General features: G+C 41.1%; 1 protein-coding gene across 2 annotated transcripts in view; it reads left to right on the forward strand.

The window, feature by feature from the left end:
* SRBD1 (S1 RNA binding domain 1) overlaps window positions 1-26439 on the forward strand; it is a 167024-nt gene that overhangs the window by 130920 nt on the left and 9665 nt on the right. For both annotated transcript variants that reach the window (XM_048482732.1, XM_048482740.1), the window contains exons 17-19: window positions 17203-17309; window positions 18612-18788; window positions 20971-21123. In XM_048482732.1, coding sequence (XP_048338689.1) covers window positions 17203-17309; window positions 18612-18788; window positions 20971-21123 — 437 coding nt within the window. The remainder of the gene's footprint in view (window positions 1-17202; window positions 17310-18611; window positions 18789-20970; window positions 21124-26439) is intronic.

Genomic DNA, 26439 nt, shown 5'->3' on the forward strand with positions numbered 1-26439 from the left:
TAATCTGTGACACATTATGTTGAATGTGCGATCTTGGTGGGTATGTATAGAAACAGTTAATTACTTAAAAATGAAAGGTTTGCTCAATATTACATTCCTATCTTGACTCTCCTGTGCTCATAAAGCATCTAATATGAGTGTAAAATAGGTCCAAATTATGTCATAAATTAACTTCCCTCGTTAATTTCACTTATTCCTAACTGCAGGTGCAGTGTATCTTCACCTTAAGAATAACAGTACTAATTCAAGATGAAATCGACCTGGCTTGGGTTTTTGCCCTAATGTTAAATCACTAATTCAATATGGCAAAAGAGAAAAAAAAAAGTTATTTTCAAAAACAGAGGACAAGGGGGAAGGAGAAAATGATTGAAGGGGAGGTTGGGCGAATACTGTGGGGCACGGATAAGAGCCAGGTGTTTGGTGGGGTTCCCTTTAACAATTTACCACAAAATCCTTAAAACCACTTTTTAAGTTGTGTTTAAAGAGAAATTTTGGTTCAATAGGATATCTTTCACACATACGCACAAATTGTATGCTCACTCATCTGGATCCCAGCCATCTCATTTAAAAAATTAGCAAAAAAGGTATTTGAACTTTGTATTTCTTTTATGTGGAAAGCATTAAGAACTGCAGGCAACTTCATACACGCTGTTTCATTTGGATATCGTGCTTAAAATGAAGCAAGTTGGGGCTTGAGCATGAACTTCAATTGTTTTATGAAAACTTCAGGTTTTTCCCCCTGAACAGTTATAATGACATGATGCTTCAAATTTGTCCAAAAGGGGGAAGGGAAGGCACTGACCAACTGAAAGCCATTTTTAACAGGATCATTGAGTCAATAAACCTTTTACCTCACCATTTGCCATAAGAAAGACAAGACTTGTATTCTAGCAGCAGTATGAACATACTGTTGTTAATTAAATACTGTAGTTTTGTTCAAGTGATGTATTCTTCTCAGAAAGTCTTGAGTTTTCCTCTCTTATGCACTTTTTGGCATCTCTGCTTGTGGGCAAATTGTAATTCAAACCAGAGGTACAGAGACATTTTCAGGGGCTAAGTGGTACTTGTAGGCCCCTTGAGCTCTTGACCAGGTACAACATAGCAGGACTTGGAAAGAGGCTACAGAGCTGCTGCTGGCTTGGCTCTGTATAGTGAAGCAGCATTTTTTTCTGTAGAGGATTCACCTAGCAATGAACAATGTTCTGAATACCAAATGCTGAGGAACAAAAAGAAAAGAGGTATGTTTCCTTCCTGCCCTGTCTTTCCTACACAACAATAAACGAAAGGTCTGCCTGGGAAATTCTAAGAGGGTTGCACTAACAAGGAATAGGTTTTTATTTATTTATTTATTTATTTATTTATTTATTTCAATTTTTATGCCGCCCTATCCCCAAGGGGCTCCGGGCGGTGTACAACAATTAATACAAATAAATTAGGGGCAAACCATACAAATAAAACAACAACAGCCCATAAAACTCCGGCATAAAAACATACTAAATTTCATTAAAACAGCGGTAATTTCATAATAAAGGCACCCGGAGAATCCTTTCCTTTAAAACCCTCCCCTGGGGAGCATCGGACTTCTCCGTAGGAGGATAATCTTGATGGTATCGAATGGGGCGCCGTACTCAGCGGCTGGTTGCTCCAAAGGCCCGGCGTTATTGCACAAGGGGCCATGGCTGAGTAGCAGCACACATGTTTTGCATTCGGAAGGTCTCAGGTTCAGATGTTATCATCTCCAGTGAAAAAAGCTTTATGGCCAAATTGAACATTATGTATGATGCAAGGTGGATCAGAGGTGCCCAAGCCGACTCACCAGTTCCATGTATGGACTGGATAGTTCAGCTTTAAAGTATCCCATTGCTCAGTTGGGCTTCAGAGCATTGGGAGGGGGAGGAGCCTCAGGCATCTATTTTGCCCTTTGCCACTGGAAATTATCACAATAGAACTCTGTTTGCCCCCTTTCTCTAGCTTCATATGTCCTTAGTCACATGCTAGCCATAGAAAGGGACGAACAGGGCTGTGACTGTTTCTGCTGGCAAAAAAAAAATGCAGCACAGAAGCCTGAAGCTTCCCCCCTCCCCACCTTGCAGTGCCCCAGAGCCCAGTGAGTTCCTCAGTTCATACTTGCTGTTGCACTCCATGACCCAACTCATATCACATGTAATGTCTAATTTAGCCCTTAAGGTGTTCTAAGAAACATACTTGTCTTCCTGAGTCACTGGAAAGCTATGCCAGTCAGAGTAGTGGTCTGACTCAGTATAAGACTGCTTTTTATGTTCATGTATGTCATGAGGAGTTTTTTTCAAATAAACAAGGCCTAATCAGTGAAGGGGTATGAGAAATATGGAATGTTAATGGTGAGGAGAGAAAGAGAACAGAGTATGTGGTTAGAGGACAGCCTCATTAGCTGTAGCCTCAGCTGAGGAGCTGCATGACTACAAGAAACCTATATACTGTTTCCCCGAAAATAAGACCTTCCCCGAAAATAAGACCTAGCATGAATTTTGGGGGATTTTTGGAGGATGCTTGAAATATAAGCCCTACTCCAAAAATAAGCCCTAGTTACAGATTCCCCAGCACAGCTGATCTGGTCACGTAGGGGGCGCAAAATCATGGAAAAAATGACATCCCCTGAAATTAAGCCCTAATGCAGCTTTTTGAGCAAAAATTAATATAAGACCCTGTCATTTTCAGGGAAATAGGTAAGAAGCTGTGGAGGAACGACTTACAACCTATGCCAAGCAACAGAAGGGATAAAGGAAGTTCTGAGACATAGTAACTAGCTAGGAGTAGGAAGCATGGATTCATGCCCAGGGCACAATCTCCTAGACTGTGTAGAGAACATCTAACATTGTACACTGGATGGGAAAGTGGGAAGTTCTACTTTCGTTCAGTTGTTCTGTGCCATTCCATGCAAACTCTAAGGCTAAGCTCTGCTGCCAGTTAAGCCCTCTACAGAGCTAACAAGTTTCTAAAAGTTAGACACTATTGCTTTGGCGTGGAGTGGGGTAATACATGCTGATCACCTGGATTTCTTGCCTTTTAAGATGCAAAGCAAAATGCAGATGCTGTATTATGCTGAAAAGGAAAAATAAATAATTAGAAAACAATTATATTAATGCCTGCCTATAAAGATGTGAAGCAATTAAAATGTTACTAAAACATACAGGGCAAGGCTTATGAAACAAATTGCCTAATTAGATCACTGACTCATCAGCATCCTGAAATGACTGTAGATTATTAGCTCTAGAAGATGATCTAATTCTCTCCTGCTGTATACCTTGTGCAGTCATTCAGACCTACATGCCACTGATGCAGAGTGCATGTAACAACTGCTAAATGAGAATTTCCTGCTCATTTTTACATGGGAATGAATAAACCACCCATGGAAAGACTGTGGTGGAGAACTGGGCAATGTGTCCTCCTCTGCAGCTGTTGCAATAAAATACAGAAGCTGGAAAAGCAAGATTGTTATGGGTTAGGTGGGATGCTTTCAGTATTAAGATATATGAAATAAAAACTGCTTTACCAAATATTGCCCCTTCTTTGTGAATTCACAAACTCACATTTTCCAAAGCAGCATTTTCTCTCACATTTTACAGAGGAGCAAGGAAGTGGTAGTTGGCTCAGAAGCTGCATTCAGCTCTTTTGCCATTCTGTTGTGGCTCTTTACTTGAGTAGATGGCCAGTCTGGCAGAGCAGCATAGAAGGCACGCCCTGGCCTGGAGACTGGCATCCGATGGCCTGCAGAGGCTGCGGTCCCAGACTGGAAGGCCAGGTCAAGAGGGCAGCCGGCATCAGGGGCAGGGTTAGGAATGCAGGAGCAGATTCACTTTTCTTCAGACAGCTGCAAAGAAGGTTCCAGGGTGCTGCTCAGGGGGACAGAATCCCATGGGTGCCTGCAGCCACACTCCATCAACAGCCAAACTTCCCAATGCCTGGGCCTGACATGGTGGATTTCTGGAGGGTGGACTCCCAGCGAAGCTAGAGCCTGGGCTGCCTGGCTTCTCCAGCACTGCATGCCTGTTCCATTGGGGAAACGGGAGGGGAAAGAGTGGGGGGGTTCATTTGGGCTGGTTTGGAGTGCTCCACGGGGGAGCGCAGCATCATTTCATTTTGTGTTCAAATTCATCATTAACTGGTAGATCCTGGCCAGGTAGTCCTCGACAGACCCTAAGCAAGGCATTCCTGTGGTGGTCGGTGGGTTTAGAGCAGAGGAATTCTGCCTAAACTGCCATGAGGCAAATCACAGGGTTACCTTGGGGGCCACATACCTTGGGGGTTATAAAATGATGCTTGCGATGGAGGAAGTGGAGAGAACTTTTTCTACCTTCTCTGTAATACTGGGCGGGGGGTGGGGGGGAGACTAGATGGAATTAGATTTATTAAGGATCCATGGAATTAGATTTATTAAGGCAAGCCATCTAAATTATTTATTTATGTATATAATTCATTTATACCCTCCATTTCTTCCCAGTGGGGATCCAAAGTAGTTTAATTTGTTTTCCTTGTTTCCATTTTATGCTCACAGCAATCCTTAATAGGTGGTATTATCTTCATTGTAAGGCTCAAATATGTTTTCCAGCAAAAATGGCTCTTTTGATTGTAAAGCTTGCCAGCCCCTGTTGTAGAAGTATATCTTAAGAGTAAAAGTACATTATTTTAGTATAGTTTGTTACAGAGATGTGGGTAATGAGGTGGCACAAATGATGCTAAGAATGCAGGCAAAGGAGAGAGAGATTGGCATGCATTTGACTGAACAGGTGTTCCCACTCATGTGAGAGTATATTCCATACCTGTGTTGAAATGCTTCTAAAGTGTGCAGAGAGGCTGACATGCCTGTGGATTCTCCATGGGCAAGTCAATAGTCTTTGCCAAAGGGAGCTTTGACTCTCAAAAGTTTGTGCCCCAAAAAATGATGCTGTCTCTAACGTGTGCTGAACTTGAGTCCATGGCAAAGGGCGGTGGTGACCAGCCCCATTTATTTAAACCATTTTTATGACGCTTTTCCAACCAATCAGGGCCTACAAGGCAGCAAATATAAAAACATTACATCTAAATAATTAAAATACAGGTGTTTGGCGGAGAGGATTGTGCTGAGAAGTCACAACTGACTTATGGCAACCCCAAAGGGTTTTCAAGATGAGAAATTTCACAGGTGGTTTTCCAATGCTTGCCTCTATGTCACAGCCCTGATATTCACTGCAGGTTGCCCATCCAAATACTAATTCAGGCCAACCTTGCTAGTTTTCTGAGATCTGATAAGATCAGGCTAGCCTGGATCTAACAGGCCAGGGCAAAATAGTTACATCCCAATTCACAAGCCCTGGAAGCCAGGAATGGTGCCGTTGCTGTGCTGCTTCCAGAGGACTTCCAGGTGATATGGGGAGGCAGCAGAAACAACCCCCCAACCCCCTGAAGTGGAGTTATGCCACCCTTTTACGTGGTCATTGTAGTTCTGTAGTGGTATTTCTGTATTTCGCCATCATGAAGCTGTAGAGTACCCAAACGCCAGTGTTCTTTCCCCCTTCATCACTGGAGGTGCCTCTTACACCGGCAGAAGGGGGAAACACACTGTCATGACCTTGCACCACCTCTGAGGTGCAATTTACCTCCACCTTCCAGATTAGGCTTTTAAAAATATAAAATTCAATTTTAAACACATTTTAAAAAGCACTGGAAGGAGGGCCCAAAACCATTATTTGGGGTATGCCAGACAAAATAAAGAAGTCTGTGCAGTGCATTTGCGGTTTCTCATCTGGTAGACTATTTTTTTAAAGTAATGAGAGTTGTTGTAGCCAGATTTCCACCCTATCTGAGGTTTTAGAACTCCTGCTAGAATGCTGTAGTTTTGGTTTAGAGATAAAATCATTTAGACTCATTTTGCAGCAGTCTTGTGAGGTGGGGTAGAATGCAGTAGATGGCCACCACCATTGGAAAGGAGAGGACTCTGGCCGGCTGTTCAGTGAGGTTAAATGAGGTGACTGAAAGCAAATGTATCACAGATACCAAATCAAATGCTACCATAGACAGCATGACAGCACTCATGCAAAATAGGGGGGAGTAGTTTGATATGTCCTGTGGGCCAAAAAATGGCGGAAAAATAATAACAATTGAACAAACTGAACTACTTTTACAAGAATTGTTAGCAGAAGATAGAGTCCAAAGTTTAGAATCGGAAGATGCAGGAGCAACATCCAGAGAAGAGGAAGGAGTGATTTTGGGGGGGGGAGGGGGAGAAGGAGAGGAAATGCATGAACTAAAATAATTTCTGTGCATGTCAATGGATTAAATTCACCTTCTAAACATTCAGAAAATTTTAATCACCTAACTCCCCCCAACCCAGAAAATAGATATATTATGTGTTCAAGAAACCCACATTAAAAAAGAACACATATTAAATTCCCATAGAGCTACCATATTAATGTAAATAATCATGGTTCTATTCGCAGCTGGAATGACTTAGACCAAAGAATATTTCTAGAAACTGTATCAAAAGCTCTATGCAGGTTTAATAAAGCAACATACAGTTTCCTCAGTTCACTGTTAGTGTATTTATCTTTATTTCACTAGTTACTGTCATTTAAATGCACCCTTCCATGTGAGCGTGGAGTTATGGCAGCATATCTTCGCATCTTGATTAACCCCACCCAGAGGACAGTAATACGTTAGGCAGGGTTGCATACTGGCTCTTACTTTAACTTATTTTTGAACGATCTACTTGAAGTTCTAATGTTGGTGAATGGTCACAGTCCTAAGCTACATTTCACCCATGTTCCCTTACTCTTGTATGCAGATGATGCTATGTTATTGTCTTTGTCCAGCATTGGCCTTAAATGCTTAAACCACTGCTTTGCCAATTATTGCGAAGTGAATAGATTGGCTATTAGCTATGTTAAATCCAAAATTCTCATCTGTGCCAAGAAATGGAAGCCCGTGTCTTGGTAGATTAAGGGCCACAAAATCGAACAGGTCAAATACTTTTGATATCTTAGTATTTGCTTTAGATATAATTTGTCATGGCTCTCACAGAGACAAGCAGTAATTACCTCTGCACATACTAACATTACGGCACTATATCGCTTTTTCTATAGCAAGGGTAACCAATACATTCCTGCTGCCCTGAAGGTTTTTGAGGCTAGGACTGGTTCCCTGTTATTGTATGGCTTCCCCATCTGGATTTCTGCAATAAATAAATCACTTAATATATTACAGTCCAAGTTTCATTGGAAACTAATGGGGCTCCCTAGATGTGTGCCTTATGTTGTGCTGTGCCTAGAGATGGGCCAAACTACTCTTGAAACTTTAGCATGGTTGAGGGACATAAAATATTGGCTGCATATACACTTTCAAGCAGGTTCTAATAGCTATATTTCCTCTCTGTTATCAGATGATTTTATTTCAGAGTGGTATACTTTTGATTCTCAGCAAGATTGAAGCAATTGGCTTGCTCACTTTTCATGCTTACAAATGTGGAAGCCTGCAGGTTAGTCAAGAACAGACACTTGGATCTTAACTTTCATAACTCGATCCTTGCAGCTAAGACAACTTGTTCCCCTACCACATTAGAACATAAGAACGAGCCTGCTGGATCACACCAGAGTCCATCTAGTCCAGCACTCTGCTACTTGCAGTGGGCCACCAGGTGCTTTTGGGAGCTCACATGCAGGATGTGAAAGCAATGGCCTTCTGCTACTTCTGCTCCCCACCATTCAGAGTAACAGAGAGTCTGCAGGGCTTTGTACAACAGAGAGGTGGCATCACAGTTGAAACAAAGGCGCAGCCAATATTTGAACATGACAAGCCAGGCTCTTGTCTCTAAGAGGTGTTGTCCAGTCTCAAGCCACAAAATGGCATAGGGCACACAATGAGGCATGCCCAAAAGTCTGTATAGAAATCAAGATTGCACTAGCTCAACTGAGTTGGATCAGGAGCCTATCCAGAGTGAACCTCCATATAACAGTTGCTGGGACACCTTGGCATTAAAAACTTTAATCAGTTTCTAGGTAACCGAATTATTGTTTACTCTTTGTTACTTAAAAAAGCTTAGAATCATTTGCCGCAAGGTCACGCTGGCCATGGAATTTGTAATGGTGTGGTCTGTGTGACTGGCCCAAACCCCTCTATAATGAAGATGCATTCCCAGATATTTAAAACATTTGATCTGTTTCAACTCATGTCTTTCTAGCATCCAACAGGATGGCTTACAGGATCTTGAATACACTACAGCCTTAGATTTTGGGAAGTTTAGTGTCAGGCCATTATTAGTACAATATTCATTACAGGTCACTAATAGTCGCTTCATGACTAGGATCAAGGAGACCTAGGTACAAATCCTTACTTTGCCATGGAAGCTTGCTGGGTGACTTTGAGCCAGCCACATGCTCTCAGCTTAACTTGCCTTGTAGAGTTGTTATGGTGTTAAATTGGAGGAGGGGAGACTGAAGTGATTTTTCTTTGGGTCCCCCATATGTATGTATCTGCAGTGGCTAAAGCTGGAACCTTCCATTGAACAGAGTTGAAATGTATTGAATATGTTACTGTTGAATAACATAGGGTGGAGCGGTCTGGCTGAAGTGTTGTCAAGACTGCAGCATCCTGTTCAGGAGTCAAAGACTCATGTTTTCTAGGTATTAGAAAATTGTTTATATCCCATTTTTCCATCAGCTATACTCAAGACATGTTAAGACAATGAATTCTAGCAAAGACGTCACTCATTTTTGTGCTTTAACGTGAGAAACTCATTCAGAAAATAATCTGTGCTGAAATTGTTACCAGTTATCAAGATGTGAGCTACACAATGGATGTTTCTGTGTTCTGTCTGAAGAATCCTTCTGTTATGTCAAATGTTTCCTGGTCTTTTGTCAGCTTTCAGACTTTCATGGGTCATTCAACACACGCAACCCTGTCTAACTTCTTTGAGCTGCTGTGTGCCAATCAAATTGAAGTGGGATGCTTTCCTGCAAGCAAAGAAAATAAGCATTCATTCTTTATTTGAAATTGCCTGTTTTTCCATGGAAGACCTTTTTTCCATTTTCTTTCATTCTGTACTCTGTCTTGACCTATAGTTACTGAGATAGCAAGACTAAAACAAAAGGTGGTCCCCCACAAGTTAAAATCAACGCATTGAAATGCTTCTGAACTGCGCAAATATCTTCACAGCAAATGAGACTCCAGCTGAGGAAGCTGCCCTCAGCCTTTCCAAAGCCTGCCACAATATAAACAATTTCTCCTTACGATTTAATCAAACAATTACAATGATGTCTAGTTCAATTAATGTGGTGAGACAGTTATGTAATGTAATTGCTTGTCTTATATGCAAATGGATTAATAATTTTTAATTTACTTAGTTTGGAGAAATATACTGTGTTTTGATAATTAGGAATCATGTTTGACTCATGAATGTGGAAATGTTCATTACAGTGAATACCACAAACATAACTATAGAATGGTTGGCAACTGGAGGTCTCTGGGTCAGATTTGATCTTCTGAGAAGAACTGTTGGCCAAGCTTCAAGCAAGAGGTGTGTGTGAATGTGATAAGAGCACCATCTCTGATTACAGGGTTTTCCAGAAGGCTACTACTTGTGGTGGGTGTTCAGACCTTCTACTCCTTTGAGAAGGAGCTCTCCAAGAAATTCATTTGCTAATTGGCGATCTAGACATGGTACAAAAGCACTGAATGGGGCATATATATGAGTGTGTCATTTACTATATACTTTCTGCAGACTAGTGATTATAATAGATGGCAAGAGAAACAGCTTTCCATAACTGTCAGTGACTAAAGCCTTCTGGTTTATATTTGTTCATGTGATAGCAATAAAGATTACAAGGTTCTTTACTGTTTGTGTGTTTCTAGTTACATGATACTATCATGAAGTATCTTGGCATGGTCTGACTGATACATGGAGTAAGGAGCTTACAAACAGGTGCATTAAAAATATGTTCTACCACTGAGCCATAAATCCATAACTGGGTGATTGATGTGAGGAGGTAAGAAAGGTCCTGTCTGGAAAATATTTTTGTTCAGGTGGACTCCAATGCTTGAGTCTGATTGGGAACTCTTGTCTCTGCATAGGGTTCCTTGACTCTGCCTTGAAGAAGAATGTGTCATTGGGTCATGAATCAAGGCACCCCATCCATGGTGTGCCAGTCAAGAGACGAGCAGAGGTGGTTTGCAATTGCCTTCCGCAGCTTAGCAACCTCAGTCTTCCTTGTTGGTCTCTCAACTAAATACTGACTATGATTACCAAGCTCCAATGAGCTTTGGGCTAAGCTGGACTATTTGGGCTGCTTGGGGTGGGGTGTGTGTGTGAAGAAAACAATGTGATCCTACCCCCCCTTTGGTTTTTCTTAGCTTCTGGGAGCAGAGATCCTACGATGGATGTAAGAATTAAATTCCACTGAGTGTTTTGTAACTCCATTGCTTTCATTTTTTAAAGACACAAACGAATAAGATAAATTCAATACAGATGGATAATCCCAAATGCAATTTAAAATGTAATGGTATTTTCAGGTTTGTCAAATGTTTTGATTGATTGAAATAAAAATTGATTTCTTTGCCTCTGGGTATATTTCTGGGTAACATGTTGCTATTAAAAACAAATAGTATTTGGCTTTGCAAGAACAAGAAGTTAGTCAGAATAAAACTGTAACAAAAAAATCCAACTTTGCAATGGGGGAGGGAGGCACAAAAACCTTCAAAAGAGTCTTGAAGCAAGGCTCTTTTATCAAACATCAGAGAGCTAAGCTTGTGTTCTTAGAATCTAATTGAAAGGGGTTTTCCAAAGAGACACCAAAGATTAAACTTTGAGTCTGAACTTTCTCAGACTTCTACGTGAGATGCAAGGTGTGTGTGCATTTTAACTCTCCACATGAAAGGGTGTTACTTATTATGTATTACATCAACTTATCCATACACAGGACTTGATGTTTTGATTATAAGCTTTGATTTTTATCTGGAGAAGAGAGGTGTCTTCTCTGGGTAAAACTTCAGCCAGTTGTATGCAGGCAAGCAATGCTCAAGCAGAATTTTAGTAGTGATTCGTAGTAAAATATCCTCTCCTTTCGCCAAATGGGGATGGGGCTATGTTTCCAATGTTGGAAGATAAGGAGTGTCTCAGTCACTGAAATTGAAAACTCCTATGTAAAATACAACAAAGATCCAATTAAGTACAAACAAGTTATAAAAATGTGGGGCATCTATTTTCCTCTTGAAAATGAAAAACTCCAGAGTTTTCATCTTTGTGACATTGCTGACCTTTTCCACTTGCATAGCTTACCACACATTTTCCCAGTGGTCAGACTTTGTGTCTTGGAAATATTTTCAGCGAAATCATTCCACACACCTCGATTCCCCCTGTCATTTCCCCATTTGTCTCTTCAATTGCATTTATTCCACATGCTACTGCTGAACACGTGCCATTCTTAATGGTGGTGGGATGTCATCTATGATGCAGAAGAACAATTCTCTGCTAGATTTTCTTTTGTGCAGGCACTCTAACATTGCTGCTCAGTTATATTGAAGTGACCATTCAAAAAATGTCCCAGCCTTCAGTTCTACCATTGAGAACTACTCACACAAAATGAAAGCTTAAAAAACCTTACTGGAGCAGGCACTATTACTTTAAGGATCAGAAACAAATAGCCCCCCCCCCCATATTTTCCAGCCAAATTAGAGCTGTAGTAATGCACAATTGTTATTGCAGCAGTCTTTTGTCTATTTCATTCACTCCTAACTGCAGACAAAGTGTACCTTTGCCTGAACCTTACATCACTAGTTATGACACTGACAAAGCTGATCCAATCCCCCTGCTTCTTTCTATCTGTGCATGAATCTTAACATTGCAAATTCTACTTGAAATTGACAAAGCTGATCCACTCCTCCTTGGCCATTTCCGCACGGGCAATTAATGGCGGCCTGGAGACGGTAAAAATGCCGTCTCCAGGCCGCCATTCGCACAGGGGGCGCAGCTGCATCGCAGCTACGCCGCCCTCGCGCCGCCCGCCCATTGCGAGGCTGGTGTTTCCCCAGAGCGCATGGAAGCGCTCTTTTTGGGGAAACGCCGCCTCGAAGCTGCTGTTGAGCGAACGGCAGCGGCTTCGCTACACCTCCCCCACCCGGCACTTACCTTGTCTCCGGGCCTCCGGCGCGTCGCCGAGGCCTGGGGACACACACCCCTGCCCTGCGTCACTGGAGCAGGTGCGCAGGACCAGGGGGGCGTGTCCCCAGGCCTCGGCGACGCGCCGGAGGCCCGGGGACATGCCGGCTGTTTCCAGGACCGTCCGTGCGGACGGTCCCAGCATCATCGGGTCGGCGTCGTAAACGCCGACCCGGCCGCTTCCGCCTTCATGCGGAAACGGCCTGCTTCTTTGAATTTGTGCCTGAAAAACTGACAAAGCTGATCTAATTGCCCTTGCTTCTTACCTCTGTCTCAATGTTACATCGCTAGTTCAATAAGACAAACAGAAAATAATTTTTAAAATTCCTTTCAAAAATAGAGAACGAGGGCGAGGAAAAATGGCTGATGGGAGGGCCAGATGGTTGGTGGGGCAGAGAAATAAAGACCATTTCAACATGATTACACATTCAAGAGAATATGGCTTGCATACAATTAAAAAAAACATAATGGTAAAAGTGCTCAGGAAAACAACAGAGGAAAAAAGAAGGGGAAATGTTTTTGGAACCAAATGGAGGAAAAAAGTACAGAATTCATTTTTCTTAATGTAGCATTTTGCGGCAAGGCTTGTTGTAAACATCTTGTGTGGAAAAAGCCGCTGTCCAGCTATCAGTCTAAATCCGTATATAATTTAAGCTGAGTACATGGTGTAGATGATGGATTTGGATGTACATTGTATCCTGTAAGCGGCAGTTACTAATTTATACCAGTTTGCTTTGTGATGGCAGTACACACATATGCATGCATTCACAATTTCCCTTTTGCTTGTAAAGTTGGCAAATTTGTTATGGAAATAATCAAAAGACAATATCTATGGAAACTCAAAAGCCTTACAGTGCCTTTTCAGAATTGCAAATAACTTCAAAGGGTAACGTGAGTATAAACCTGGTTTACAAGCTGCTGGTTATAAAGCTTAAGGGTTAAAGTGTAATTTTAATATCAGAAGTTCCTTTGATGGTTAATTACAGCATATAACACTTTTATTTTTTACTGCAGCAGTTGTATCCAGACATTGAAGGATCTAATTTTATCCTATGGTACTTCCTGTTTCAGTGGTGATAACCTTAAAATGTGAGAGCCAAAAGTCTCACTTAAAATGCAGGTGAAATACTGTGATTTCAGTAAAATGAATACCTTCTTCTTTTAAAAACTAATGTCCGATCAGCTAGAGTGCATGAAGAAACTTTTTCCAGTGTAACATTTTCCTCAATTGAGTACATGTTCGTTTGGAATTTATTTCCTATGAAGAAATGAATAGATGTGTGAAAAATATACATTACATAGATTTCCAGACACTACCTGCGGGGGGTTTTCAGAGGCGGGTGAGGGCTGCACTCAATTCATTGAGTGCTTTCCTTTTTACAGAATAGCAGTAGGGTATTTGTGGGTAAAAGGCAGAAACGTTATGTGGGATATGAAGGAGCCATCTGAGTCTGAGGTGTTTTTTTTTGTTTATTCCACTTTTCCTCCAAGGAAATATGGTCAACATATGTCATTCTTTCCAGCAACACTATGAGGTAGGTCAGACGGAGAGATTGGAAAGGTGACTGTCTGAAGGGCATCTGGAAAATCGGAGTATGGACTTAGTTCTTTCCTGACAGGCAGCCCAATGCAGAACCCTCAATGATGGGCTGCTGCACTGTTTCGACAAATGCCCTGCCAGTCTACAAGAGGGCTTCTTGTAGGGAGGCAAAAAAACAGAAAAAGCCTCCCCATCACCAAGGATGATCCCCCTTCATTGGGCTCTATGGGTGGCATAAGCAAAAGCTCCTACGCCAGCATACTTGCTGGCAAAGGTCAGGTGGAAGCCCGCTAATGTCAACTTCAATCCTGGCCACACCTCCTGGGGAAGGGGGAATGCCCCAGCTATGGTTTTGGAAGCAGCAGGGGCACAGGAGCACTGACATACTGTTTAGTGCTGAGATGGGCCGCCATGGAGGGCCATGGCAGCTGACCGACAGTGGCTTTTCCTCCGGCTGAGTTAGTGCCCCAGAGAGGGTAAATCTACCGGTGCAACCCCATGCCGCCTCCTCAGATGAATTTAGCCCCTCCCCTGGAATTATGCCAGACTTTCATGGTCCATAGTGGATCCTGTCTTGAGCAAAGTGTGTTGTTCACTGCACTGTTCTGCACTGTGACTTCACTTGACTCTGTTATGGCCCATAAATGTTGGAAGGGGGAGGATCAGAGCATGAGTATTCTGTGTCATAGGTCAGGTCTCATGCATTAACAAAAGGATATCCTCACCAATTTTATTTCATTAACCAACTTAATTTTATTATTGTAGATTTGTCTGTTGTGAGCCACACTGAGTCCATCCAATGGCGAAGGGTGGCCTATAAATCTAATAAACAAACAAATTAATTAATAAACTTTACCATGAATAGTCTTCAGCTGAAATGAAAGGATAGTTGTAAAGTGTACAACCCTCACCCCACCCCCAATTTTAATAACAGGGGTATAGCCATTAAGGGTGTGCACCAAATTTTGTTCCAATATTTTTCAGAAATTTTTGGGAAATTTTGAAAAAAGCCGAATCCCCATACCAGTATTTTTTTTTTGGGGGGGGGGGGGAGGGGGTTGACTTTTTTCAAATATCTGAAAAATTCATGTTTATTAAACCCTGTGGGAAATCTTTGTGGAGCAAGGAAAACCACCTTTGTGGAGAGGGAAGGTGGTTTTTAAACATATAGCCACCAAATTTCCAGTGTAGTTTCTGGTGATTCTTTTCAGATGAACCCCCAAGTTTGATAAAGATGGGGTCAGGGGGTCTATTTGTGATTTGTCTTTTCAGCTCCATTGAAATCGTGCCTCCATTGAAATAATTCGTCATTTCTGAATGTACGTCTTTAGTAGCCATATCCACTGTGTCAGTGTGGAAGGAGTGATCCTATAGTTAGTAAGATTGTCTCTCTCCCTTTTCAGGCGTATATGCACAGTAGATGTCTGTTCCAACTGGTACAGCTGTTACCTATTGGATATTAGAAACATGTAAGCATGTTTCATTCTCTTTCTTAACAGAGGCTTTGTAGCTATTTTAGCGGGTGCTAATATATCTGCATTAGTTAGGCAGAGCTGCAGTAAGCTGACAAGAATTAATGTATTTTTTATTTGTCAGAAATACATATGCATCTCCATCTTTAAAAAATTTCCTTGTTCTCTCATGCTTTGCTCATCAGACTGTACAGACAGTCAAGTCACTCCTCAGAATTACATGGCCAATAAACAGTTGGATGAGTAAGCTGTGTGGAGGAATTGAGAGTGGAGTATGGTTGAGAATGGTAGAAAGCTGAAATGAGACTTCACTGTCAAGTGTCTGATTCTGTTTTTGAAGGGAATGTGTTGTATGGAGAAATGGCAAGAGAAGTGAGAGAGCAAAAAAGCAGCTGTGTTTGTGGTTAGAATTTGAGAAAAACTTTTATGTTTATGATTTTATCCCAACTTTTTCCCAGAAAGTCCTGAGCTTTGCATGTGGCCCCTCATTTTATCCTCAAAACCAACCCTCTGAGGAATATTCAGTTGAGAAACAGGGAGTTGCTAGTCTAAGCATACCCATGAGTTTCATGGCAGAATGGGGATTTCCCCACTTAGATCTCCCTGAGACCTACATCCAACGTTCTAATAAGTAATACCTCTTGGAAAGGGTCAGGTTCTTAAAGATGTCGAGCTGCTAGAATACCAAACTTTTCCTGTAAAATCAGGTTATTTAGTTGGTCCTGATCAGGGGAGATTTCAATCGGTAATTTCAAACATTAGTGGATTTTGATGGTATTGTGTGGTTTTCCTTGCTTATTGTAATCTATGTATCTATGTATCTGATCATTTTGCTGTTTCTAACAGTCATTGTATTCTTAAGGTCTGATGAACTATGATAAAGGGTTGGTGGTCTGTTAGGACAGAATTTAGGAATCCAATCTGATACTAACCACAGTATAATGAATTGCAAATATGCATAGATGGAAGCTACTGCTGGTAGCATGTTCTGTGGAAATAACTTGAAACTTCAAAAGGGCTCAGTGACTTAGACAATTAAAACAAACTACTGGCTGAAATAAACTGAGATCTTGGCTCAAAGCCAGCAGGATGTCCCACACAGATGCATCACAAAACCACTGCAGATCAACCCAGATTTCCATGAGTGACTTATTAGAGCCCTTGAGCTAAGCCAGCATAGTGATTAAATTAGCTGCCACATTTGCAAAGGCTTCTTTGTACAAGTGAGCTTCTGTAATAAAGTTCACCTTATTGTTGATTTAACTCTGTGTATGTATTCTATATAAGAAAAGAAGGCTCAGGTGCTCTAAAGATTTTGAATGCTTGAGCTTCTGAAAAACACAATTAACTTTTCCAAACAAAAAAACCAAAAATGATAAAAACTGAAAAGATGAATTGTCAGCACTGTACTAGTAGCCAAAGTCTTGTCAGTCTTCCCAGTGTCAGTAATTATTTTCAGTTCGACTCTAATTGCCAGGGGGCTGAAATTTATCCTTCATATTCTAAATACTGTTTACTTGCTACTTTTTGTATCTCCCTTATCCTTTAGACATGTAATGAAGTACTGCGTTTTAAAGGCAAAATATTGTACAAAAATATTCTTATATTTATAAAATTGGGAGAAGCATTCTTGAGCTAAACCAATTAATGGCAAATAATTCCATCTTGCTCTATTTCTTTCTTCGTTGGAAGAAAGGAAATCAAATAGAAATGTGCTTGTCCAGGCTCTGTTTTGAGATGAAACCTGATAAGCTGTGTCTCATGTCTCTGTACCTTCATGGAGTTCTTGCAAAATGAAAAGAGGCAACTTGAAAATGAATTCAAGTCAGCTGAACTATCTCTATGGTACAAACAGTGGCAATATATCAGTTGCACATCATCTATGCTCTCTTGTTTGTTGCCATTGTACCAGTAAATGTTTTATTAAAATTGCTGTATTCTGGAATTCTCATTTCTGTGTGGTTCTTTATCCATGTAATCCAATATTGCCAAATTGTTGGTTTCTTTTTTTGTTTCCTAACTTATAGCATGATGTATCACAGACTTTGCTCAAAGCATTCCTGGACAATGTGGTGGAAGAATGTGTCAGCTTTGTAGGAGTTGATATTAACAACTGTTCAGAAATTTTATTAAGGTGAGTGGAGTGCTATCCTGTTTTTGGGTTTGTGGGCTCAAACTGCCACACCCTTCAGATCGCCTTCATGATAAAATAGCTATAAAGACCCATCAAGCTTGACAGTAGAGAGAAGAAGAGTTCCACTCCTTTCTCCTTTCTCTCTCACTGCCATCTGATACACCATCATACCTCTTGTTAGACCAGCTAAAACAAGGCTAAATCTGCCCTCTGTTCTTGTTTACACCAGTGGCTAGAACGAGAAACAGCTTTTGACCCCTCTTTATACTTTTTGGACAGTCCATTGACTTGGCCACATAAGACGTACTGGGAACTATTGAGAATCAAGGCAACCCTTTTGGGATTTGTTCTTTTAACCAAGCTAAAGAGTGAAGGATGATTGGAAGAGCAGAACCAAAAACCATTACCTGGATATTGGTAAACGTGGGGCGGTCCCTGAAACTGAAGTGAATATGCTAGTGAGGTCCTTGTTTATACAGAGCTTTGTCTGGACATATGATAGCTACCAATCCTCATGTTTATGGCTGGAATGTTAGTGAGACTCACTTTTAGTGTTTAAACTTTAGTCTTACAAGGCTGCAGAAAGCTAAAGGCACAGATTGTGGTATCATTTAAAAGCACTCTGGAAGCTCAAGTGTAAGATTCAGTGGTCTGGGGTCCAGTCATTTATAACTTCTCTCTCAAGGTGCAGACTGACTGTTATTTGAACACTATGTTCAGACTGTGTTGTATTATTTTATTTATTTACATAATTGATATCCCCCTTTTTGGCCCTAACAAGTATCAGTGAGGCTGCTAACAATTTTAAACATACATGGTACAACCACATTTTAAAACCATTAAAAACCCACCCCCTCACAAAAACCAGTTAAAATGCACACAAGACTTTAAAACAACAGTTAAAATATTTGTTACCAAGGAGAGATCACTGGGGGAATGCCAAATGGTAGATGATGAGAACAGATGGGAACAGATTAACATCCTGAGGGAGAGAGTTCCAGAGCTTTGCTGCCATCACCAAAAAAAGCCCTCTCCCAGTTTGCTACCCACCTAATCTCAGGAGATGGGGGCACCTGAAGCAGACCCTTTGAAGAAGACCATAGTGATCGGGAAGGTTCTTTAAGGAATGAGCAGTCCTTCAGTTATGTTGGTCCCAAACCATATGGGGCTTTGTAGGTCGAGACCAGAACCTTGAATTGAGTTCAGAAACAAACTGAGTGTCAGTGTAGATAGAACAAGAACTTAATATTACATAATTTGATATTTGTATTGGGGACTCTCTCTTTCCTTTATGCTTTTTAGACACATTGCAGGACTGAATGCCACTAGAGCTAAAAATATAATTGAATGGCGGGAGAAGAATGGACCATTTATTAATCGGGAGCAGCTCAGGGATGTCAAAGGACTGGGGCCAAAGACCTTTCAGCAGTGTGCAGGCTTCATAAGGATTAACCAGGAATACATTGGAACTTTTTGCAGGTAATGTGTTAAGGTGTGACGTGTGTATGTGTACAAAGGGTTGTAAGGTTATAGTTTTCTCATCTATTTCTTGGGGTAATATAAAATAAATGTATTAGCAAAACATTTACTAATAGGACACATATTTTCTGCCCCCACCTTATCCTGGGTGTTTGCCTCCACTCATTAGTGTGAAAATAGGTTGCAAAACTTTCAGTGTTACTAGCTGCTGGTGTAACTAGTTCAGTGCGTATGTTTGCACCTACCTCCAGGTATACAGGATATAGCTTCAGCTTTTACAAGGACCTGATTAGGGGTTGGGGCACAGAATTGGGTTTTTCCTTCTGTGCTACCTTCTGTCCTGGGAATTATCAGAGGTCACCATCTCTAGTGTATAATGTGGACTTCTGTGTGTGCCACAATGACCTTGCACTGTTATTTTGACTTCAGCTGTTACACATGTCCTCTGGCAATAGAATCCTGTGTATGTGGTCACTTTAAATATCCTCATCTATTCCAGTGGTACAGACCCCAAACAACAATTGAATTGGGGTGCTGTGTGGTTTCCGGGCTGTATGGCTGTGTTCTAGCAGCATTCTCTCCTGACGTTTCGCCTGCATCTGTGGCTGGCATCTTCACTCTCAGATCCTCTGAAGATGCCAGCCACAGATGCAGGCGAAACATCAGGAGAGAATGCTGCTAGAACACGGCCGTACAGCCTGGAAACCACACAGCACCCCAGTGATTCCAGCCGTGAAAGCCTTCAACAATACAACAATTGAATGGTCAAAAACGACTGGAATTTAGTCTGGAATTGAGAGTAAACACTTATTCCAAAGGCCAACATCCCTAGATAGAATAGTACTTGGGAAGGCAACCTCAAAGTATATAGGATATATATTAATATAATTGGGAGCTTGCTGCGCCTCAGGCAGATTTAGATGGAGAGGTCTGTGTTACAAGGCCATATCTATGTTTGATCAGCATTGTGTGCTTTCTGTACTGGTGAAAAGAGTTTAGATGAGGCTAGTACTAGGAAACGGGACCCTCACACTACTACACATGTTTTTAATTTAGACAGTCATATCTGCCAATCTAGGGTCAATTCTGCACAGCATAATAGTAACAGGTTACATCCATTTTTAAAAAATCTGGGTCGATTTTATTCTGTTTTTGTCCTCTGCATGGGTGCCCATTTTCCGTTAAAGAAATAATCTGTTTTCTTTATTCCCCTTCACACAAACCCACTATTTCTTTTACAATGTAAACGCACAGGCGCAAACTTTCTGTTTTTCCTGCATTCTGATTGGCTGCACAAAGGGGTTTGGAACCCATGCCATTCCCATGGGAACAGGTTCGAACTGGGATTTTTCAAAAAGATTGCGTTTTTGGCGTTTTTTGAAAAACCCAGGTTGAGGGGAGTATCGCAGGTCAATTCCGCTTTGGGGAAGGGTTCCATGTGAAATTCTTGCCCAAACTGGAATATTTCCCTAAGATTCTACTTTTATCTCATATGAAGAGCAGGGAAACAAAGGCAGGCAGTAGCTTACGCCCATCTGTTGTAGCAGTGGTAACAGCGAAATCAGCCCTATTGTAGAATGGGGTCTGCCTGTACTTCCAGAAATGATTGGCAGGGCATGCCTGAGGATGTACAAAAATTTGTCTTACAATGAGCCTGTAAGATGCTTTCTGATGGACAGTGATTCTCCAACAACTCTTTAGCCTGCTCACTGAAGCCATTGTAATGACCCTGAAATCATATGCAGGCAATCCTCTATCACTGAGCTCTGAGCATTCCTCAAAGGTCTGCTTCAACAAAGTTTTGCTCCCAAGACCTTTCACAAATGAGATGAACATGATAGTGACCATGAAGTGGATTCAGTGACTTCTTTCCAGGAAGGCTTCCTCTGGTGACAGAAGACTTTTTCAGAAGAAGTAATGAAAGGGGGTCTGTTTTGGAAATCCACCAGGGGAAGAAGTCTCAGATTTTCACTAATTATCAAATTTCTTTTAATCAATCTCTTGTTTCCTGTATATTTACAATGTAGTAGATATAGAATTCTTACTTTTAAACTAGGAATGAGTAAATTGTCTATATTAGCTCTGTTCTTTGAGACAGAGGAAAATGTGAATTTCAGAACATTCTTTTAATTACAGCTGTGTTTGTCTCCTTCATTTGTGTGTGTGTGATTTTGGATATCAGTCAACAGGGAGAACTTGTGGCTGGAGGTCATAAAGCAGTTACAAGTAAAAAACCAGGGAAGAAGAAAAGTAAAGTAGAAGCCAACATTGTTCGAGAGCCAAATCCTTTGGATGAAACGTGCATTCATCCAGAATCATATCATATTGCACAGAGGTAAGCAACCATTGCACAGATCTACAGCTTGCTAATTTCATGTCTGATCTAGAACACAGTCTGTTTTCAAGGATACTGGGGAAACGAAGCCATCTATTGAGTTGAGTGCAGTTTGCACAAAAATGGTAGTAAGTTCAGAAATCCCTAAGTAAGATTCAACTCTGCTAAGCTTCCATTATGTCTCCCTTTAAAATGTATGACTGAATAACATCACACGAACAAAAATGAGTATCAGACATAAAGAAACAGGTTATGATTCAACTCTGCTCAGCTTCCATTCTGTCTCCCCTTAAAATGTATTAATAGATAGCCTACTCCAAAGAAGAATGAGCATCAGACCTAAAGAAACAGTGAAGTTACATATGCTTTGTTGAGGAACTATTTTAGGTGATCAGAGTAAAGTTGAAGGATACAATAAAAGCAATCATGAGAAGAGTAAAAGTTAGTAAGGAACGAGTAAGAATAAGTTAATGGTAAAGTCATTGCTATTCTAGCAATTAAGAAGTTAGTACAGTAAACAGTAAATACTAAAAAAAAGTTCATGACAAATTTTAAAAATAAAGATTTATCTAAAGATAGAATCATTGAGTTGGAAAGGACCACAAGGGCCATCAAGCCAAACCCCCTGCCGTGCAGGAATGCATAATCAAAGCACTCCAGACAGATGGCCATGCAGCCTCTGTTTAAAAACCTCCAAAGAAGAAGACTCCACCACACTTCAAGGCAGCATATTCCACTGTCGAACAGCCATTACCATCAGGAAGTTCTTCCTAATGTTTTGTTTGAATCTCTTTTCCTATACCTTGAATCCACTACTCTTTGTCCTAGTCTCTGGAGCATCAAAAAACAAGCTACTCCCTCTTCAACAAGACATCCCTTCAGATATTTAAACATGGCTATCATGTAATCCCATAACCTTCTCTTCTCTAGACTAAACATACTTGGCTCCCTAAGCTGCTCCTCATAGGGCATGGAATCCAGACCTTTTACCATTTTGGTCGCCCTCCTCTGGACCCATTCCAGCTTGTCAATAAATGATCTGAAACAGTAGGCATCACATTTCATATTTTCCATTTTTTAACTATTTTCCCACTGCTAAGACTTGATACAATTTTTAATCAATACAGACTTTACTAAAATGTAGATATTTGTACAAATATTGCAGTACGTACACATATAGATCCTTCTTGGATCTTCTTCACTTGATTTTGAAGTCACAAGGTCAGGAAAATGCCATACTTAAACTCACAATCAGACTTGTTAAGTCACTTTCAGGTGTTCAACTTGAATATTCTAACAGTTTCTTTAAGCTTTACTTGACAAGTTTTCAAAAAGATTGCATGGATACACATACGCATACATTTGTGTGTATGGGCAACTTTCAAAGGGCAGCTTTCTTATCTCTCCTATACTATCCAAAATTCCCCCTGAAAGGAGGCATTTGGGGCTGCAGCGGAAGGTGAGAAAGTCATAGTCCATTAGCTTTAATGCAATAACAAAGAAGAAAATAATGAAGGCAGATAAGTTTATTGTAATACACTGTGTTTTTTTCCTTTTCTCTAGTATATAGTATCTTTATATTCTGGCTCCATTTTCCCCAAACCCTGCAGTAACTCTGAGGACTCCCCCCCCCCCCCATCCAAATGCAGAAGCATTTCACTTTGTTCTTAGCAATGACATTTAAAAATAGAGATGGTCAATATGCATTACCGCTGAGACGGAGTTTTGTGTTCAATATTGATTTGTGTTTCAAGTTCTCTCCAAGCACGTTTATTTGGGTGAAAATGATCTATGAAATATGTAGCCAGATTAAACAGCCTCCTTTTCAAGAAAAATACATCTGCAATCACTAAGAATACTGTTGACATGGAAATGAGTGTTTTCCTTAAACCGGAATGAGGCTCTAAAAGGGAGCAAGAGAGCTATAGTTGCTGCTTTGAGGATGGCTTCATGTGATTTATTTGATTAATTCTGGAGTTAGTTTGATGTTCCTTAACTTTTTGCAGGAATCCTAATGGTCTTTCAAACTGCTTTTTTGAGAAAGTGTATGCAAAGATTGATGTGTTACCTTCAGAAAAAAAAATCTAGTCTTTTAAAAAGTTAATAGATCCTTCCTGAATCAAGACCAAATTGCTGATTTTGATTTCAGTAGGATTATGGCCTCCTTCTAGCATTATTTCAAGATTGTGGGAGCTGCCACGTTTCAAGACCTCATGTCACTAAATGTCTGTGTACCAGAATCACATGGAAATCCCATAGGTCATTCTTGTACTATAATTGTTTACCTTCCAAATAGAGCAACAATCAGGTTCAATTGGGTGCTGTGTGGTTTCTGGGCTGTATGGCCGTGTTCTAGCAGCATTCTCTCCTGACGTTTCGCCTGCATCTGTGGCTGGCATCTTTAGAGGATCTTCTGAAGAATCCAGCCACAGATGCAGGCAAAACGTCAGGAGAGAATGCTGCTAGAACACGGCCATACAGCCCGGAAACCACACTGCACCCAAGTGATTCTGGCCGTGAAAGCCTTCGACAATACAAATCAGGTATAATCTTCCTTTATTCTAACATGGGATCTGCCATGGAGAAGCAGCTGCCATGCCAGAGGAAAGGTTCCAAATATTTCCCTGTAAATACACTTATATCTACATACATGTTCTAGGCCTATAGTTTTCAAAATATGGTTTGGGCCTCCTTAAAAATTTATGAGCAGTTACTTAGGAGTGCAAACTGTATTCCTGACCTCCTCCAGCTCCATCCTCTCATTTGAATTACTGCTACCAAGTATGTCTGTAGATCATGGTTTAAACCTGGCAGGAATTCTATCCCTGTTAATGATTCATACATGTGTAATATTCTATTGTAGTGAAGATAATGTAGCAGTGGAGCATATTTATGTGCAGCAGAACCACTAAACTGGTGTCAGGCGGCACACCTGACATCAAACGGGGTCCTGGTTTCTGTCATGGTAATGGGTTTTCTCTATTTTGGTTTCCATCTGCCTTTGTGCTTCGTAACCTGTAGTAATGTAGATTGCGCCCAAGCGCCAGTTGGGCTGATAGCCCTTCCTATGGCCTTGAGAACTAACAACTTTCACATTCCTGTTCTGTAATGCCTTGCTTTAATATCTCTGGGGGATGAAGGGAAGGGTTTTATGCCTTGGTGAGCATAAAAGGGGTGCTTGAGAAATCATTCTTTAGAACTGCTGTCATCTGTCAATAATGGCTTTTGATTGAAATCACTGAGGTATCACAGGTATTGGCTACACATCTGGAGCTTGACAACTGGGCATGTGTGAAGGATTTCAGCTTACAGGAGGGCTGAAAGCATCTTGCCCCCCGGCAGTTCTGGGAAACTTTCCTGGGATCTTTTCCTATTGCATGACAAGGGGCATAGTGGGGGAAGGCCATGCTTTCCCCACCCCTACACAAATGCAGTGTTAGGCTCAAATGCAGAAAGTGCCATCACCAGGGTGGCACCTGGCCTCAAGGAAGGGGAATGGTGGAAGCAGGTTTGGGTTCCAGAGGTGGGGCACCTGTTAGGGTTCTGAAATGGGAGATGTCAGTGACAGATTAAGGATTTTACTCTCCCCTTGGGTGTTAGCACCAAGTGCCCTCTGTGTTTTTCCTACTTGCTAGAGTGTGCATGGCAGGAAGCCCTGAAATGGAGTCCGGTGCTGTACATCCCATCTACTGAATTGTAAGGTGCCCCTGCCAAGATTTTTATAGTAGTTGGTGGCAACAAATTGGGTACTGGGGAGGGGGGTAGGCTGCCTCTGGCAAGGGAGCTAATTGGTCACATCCATATTTGGCACTAGGCGTAGCTGTGGCAGGGGGGCACTTGATTTTTTAAATCAGTTGATACATATGGACTACACTGTGGTTTTTGTTGATGTAACTTCCTGCCTCTGGCAGGGTGTTCCCAGGCTGAAAGGGCTCAGGGAGCTGACTGGCTCCGACTTCACACATAGGACTGGCCATAATCATGTGGGCACAGAGGCCTAAACCTCGGTCAAGCCATCAGGTAATCACTGTAGAGTTGTGCTGGTATTCCAGAGCTGATCAGCAGTCCTGGGGGCCTGCCTCAAAGTAACTGGTGACATAACTTGGAGATACGTTGTCATAAAGGTCAATCTACTCATAAAGGTCCCTTCACCACTACCCCAGGACTATGTTGTAAATTTGCATACTGGTTCAAATGCTTCTCTGATTTAAAATGTTTTGAATATAAAAATAAAAACTCCTTAAAGTAAGTCCAGTTTTTTTGTTGGCTTTAAAAGAAAGATTTTGTGCCTCCTTTTGTTTATTCACACTGTTGAGCATTTTATAGATTTGTATAGATTTACATTTTCAATGTAGTTGTAATCATGAGCAGTATGTTTTTTTAACATTAATTTACAAAGATGATGATGCATGTGTAGAATATTAAGAATGAAATACGGTACTTTGCAGTTACTTAAAGTTCATTTCTGTCCCTGGTAAAATAAGCTCCAGTTTAAGACTTAGGAAGTTTGTTTATAAACTTCCTCCAAAAAGGATATGTTATTTAGACTGGTAGGTCAGAAAGGTGTCTGCTTGTAGGAGTCTGTCATACTACACCTGCCATGTCAGTCAAACCACAGACATCTGTTGCCTGTCACTACCATTCTAGTGTACAACTGTCCATCTCTTAACAACCACATCCAGCCATTCCTCCTTGAGAATTTAGTATGCATTGTCAGTATCCATGTATCAGTACTTAAAGCAGGGGTGGGCAACATATGGTTCTCCAGATGTTCATAGGCTACAATTCCCATCAGCCCCTTGACCATGCGGGCAGGGGCTGATGGGAATTGTAGTTCATGAATATCTGGAGCACCATAGGTTGCTCACCCCTAACTTAAAGTAACAAGAAACGATGTGAAACACTTATTATAGCATTCTTACTAGCTTTACGAATAGGCATCTGAAAAGCAAAAAGAAGTCTTCTGGCACTTTAAAGATTTACTGATTTATTATTCTCTTTAATGGACTAGAGACCACTTCATCCAATGGATGGTGCCCTCATGTGGCAAATAAGTACACACGTTGGCCTAAAATGGGGGGAAAGTAAACAGTGGGGTTAACGGCACATCTGTGGCATTTATATGCAGATCTCAGTTGTACGTAAGATAAGAATAGTGATGATTCACAACAACAATGATAGGAGATAACAAAATTCTAGACTTGTTCAGCAATTGGATCATCTGTAGTGTGTCAGGAACTGATTGTCTTTATTGAATAGTAGTGAGATGGATTTCAGGAAGCTTGAAACTGACTTAAAGTTATTTTGTAGAAGAAT

This window comes from Sphaerodactylus townsendi, linkage group LG01 (assembly GCF_021028975.2).
Source record: "Sphaerodactylus townsendi isolate TG3544 linkage group LG01, MPM_Stown_v2.3, whole genome shotgun sequence".
NCBI lineage: Eukaryota > Metazoa > Chordata > Lepidosauria > Squamata > Sphaerodactylidae > Sphaerodactylus > Sphaerodactylus townsendi.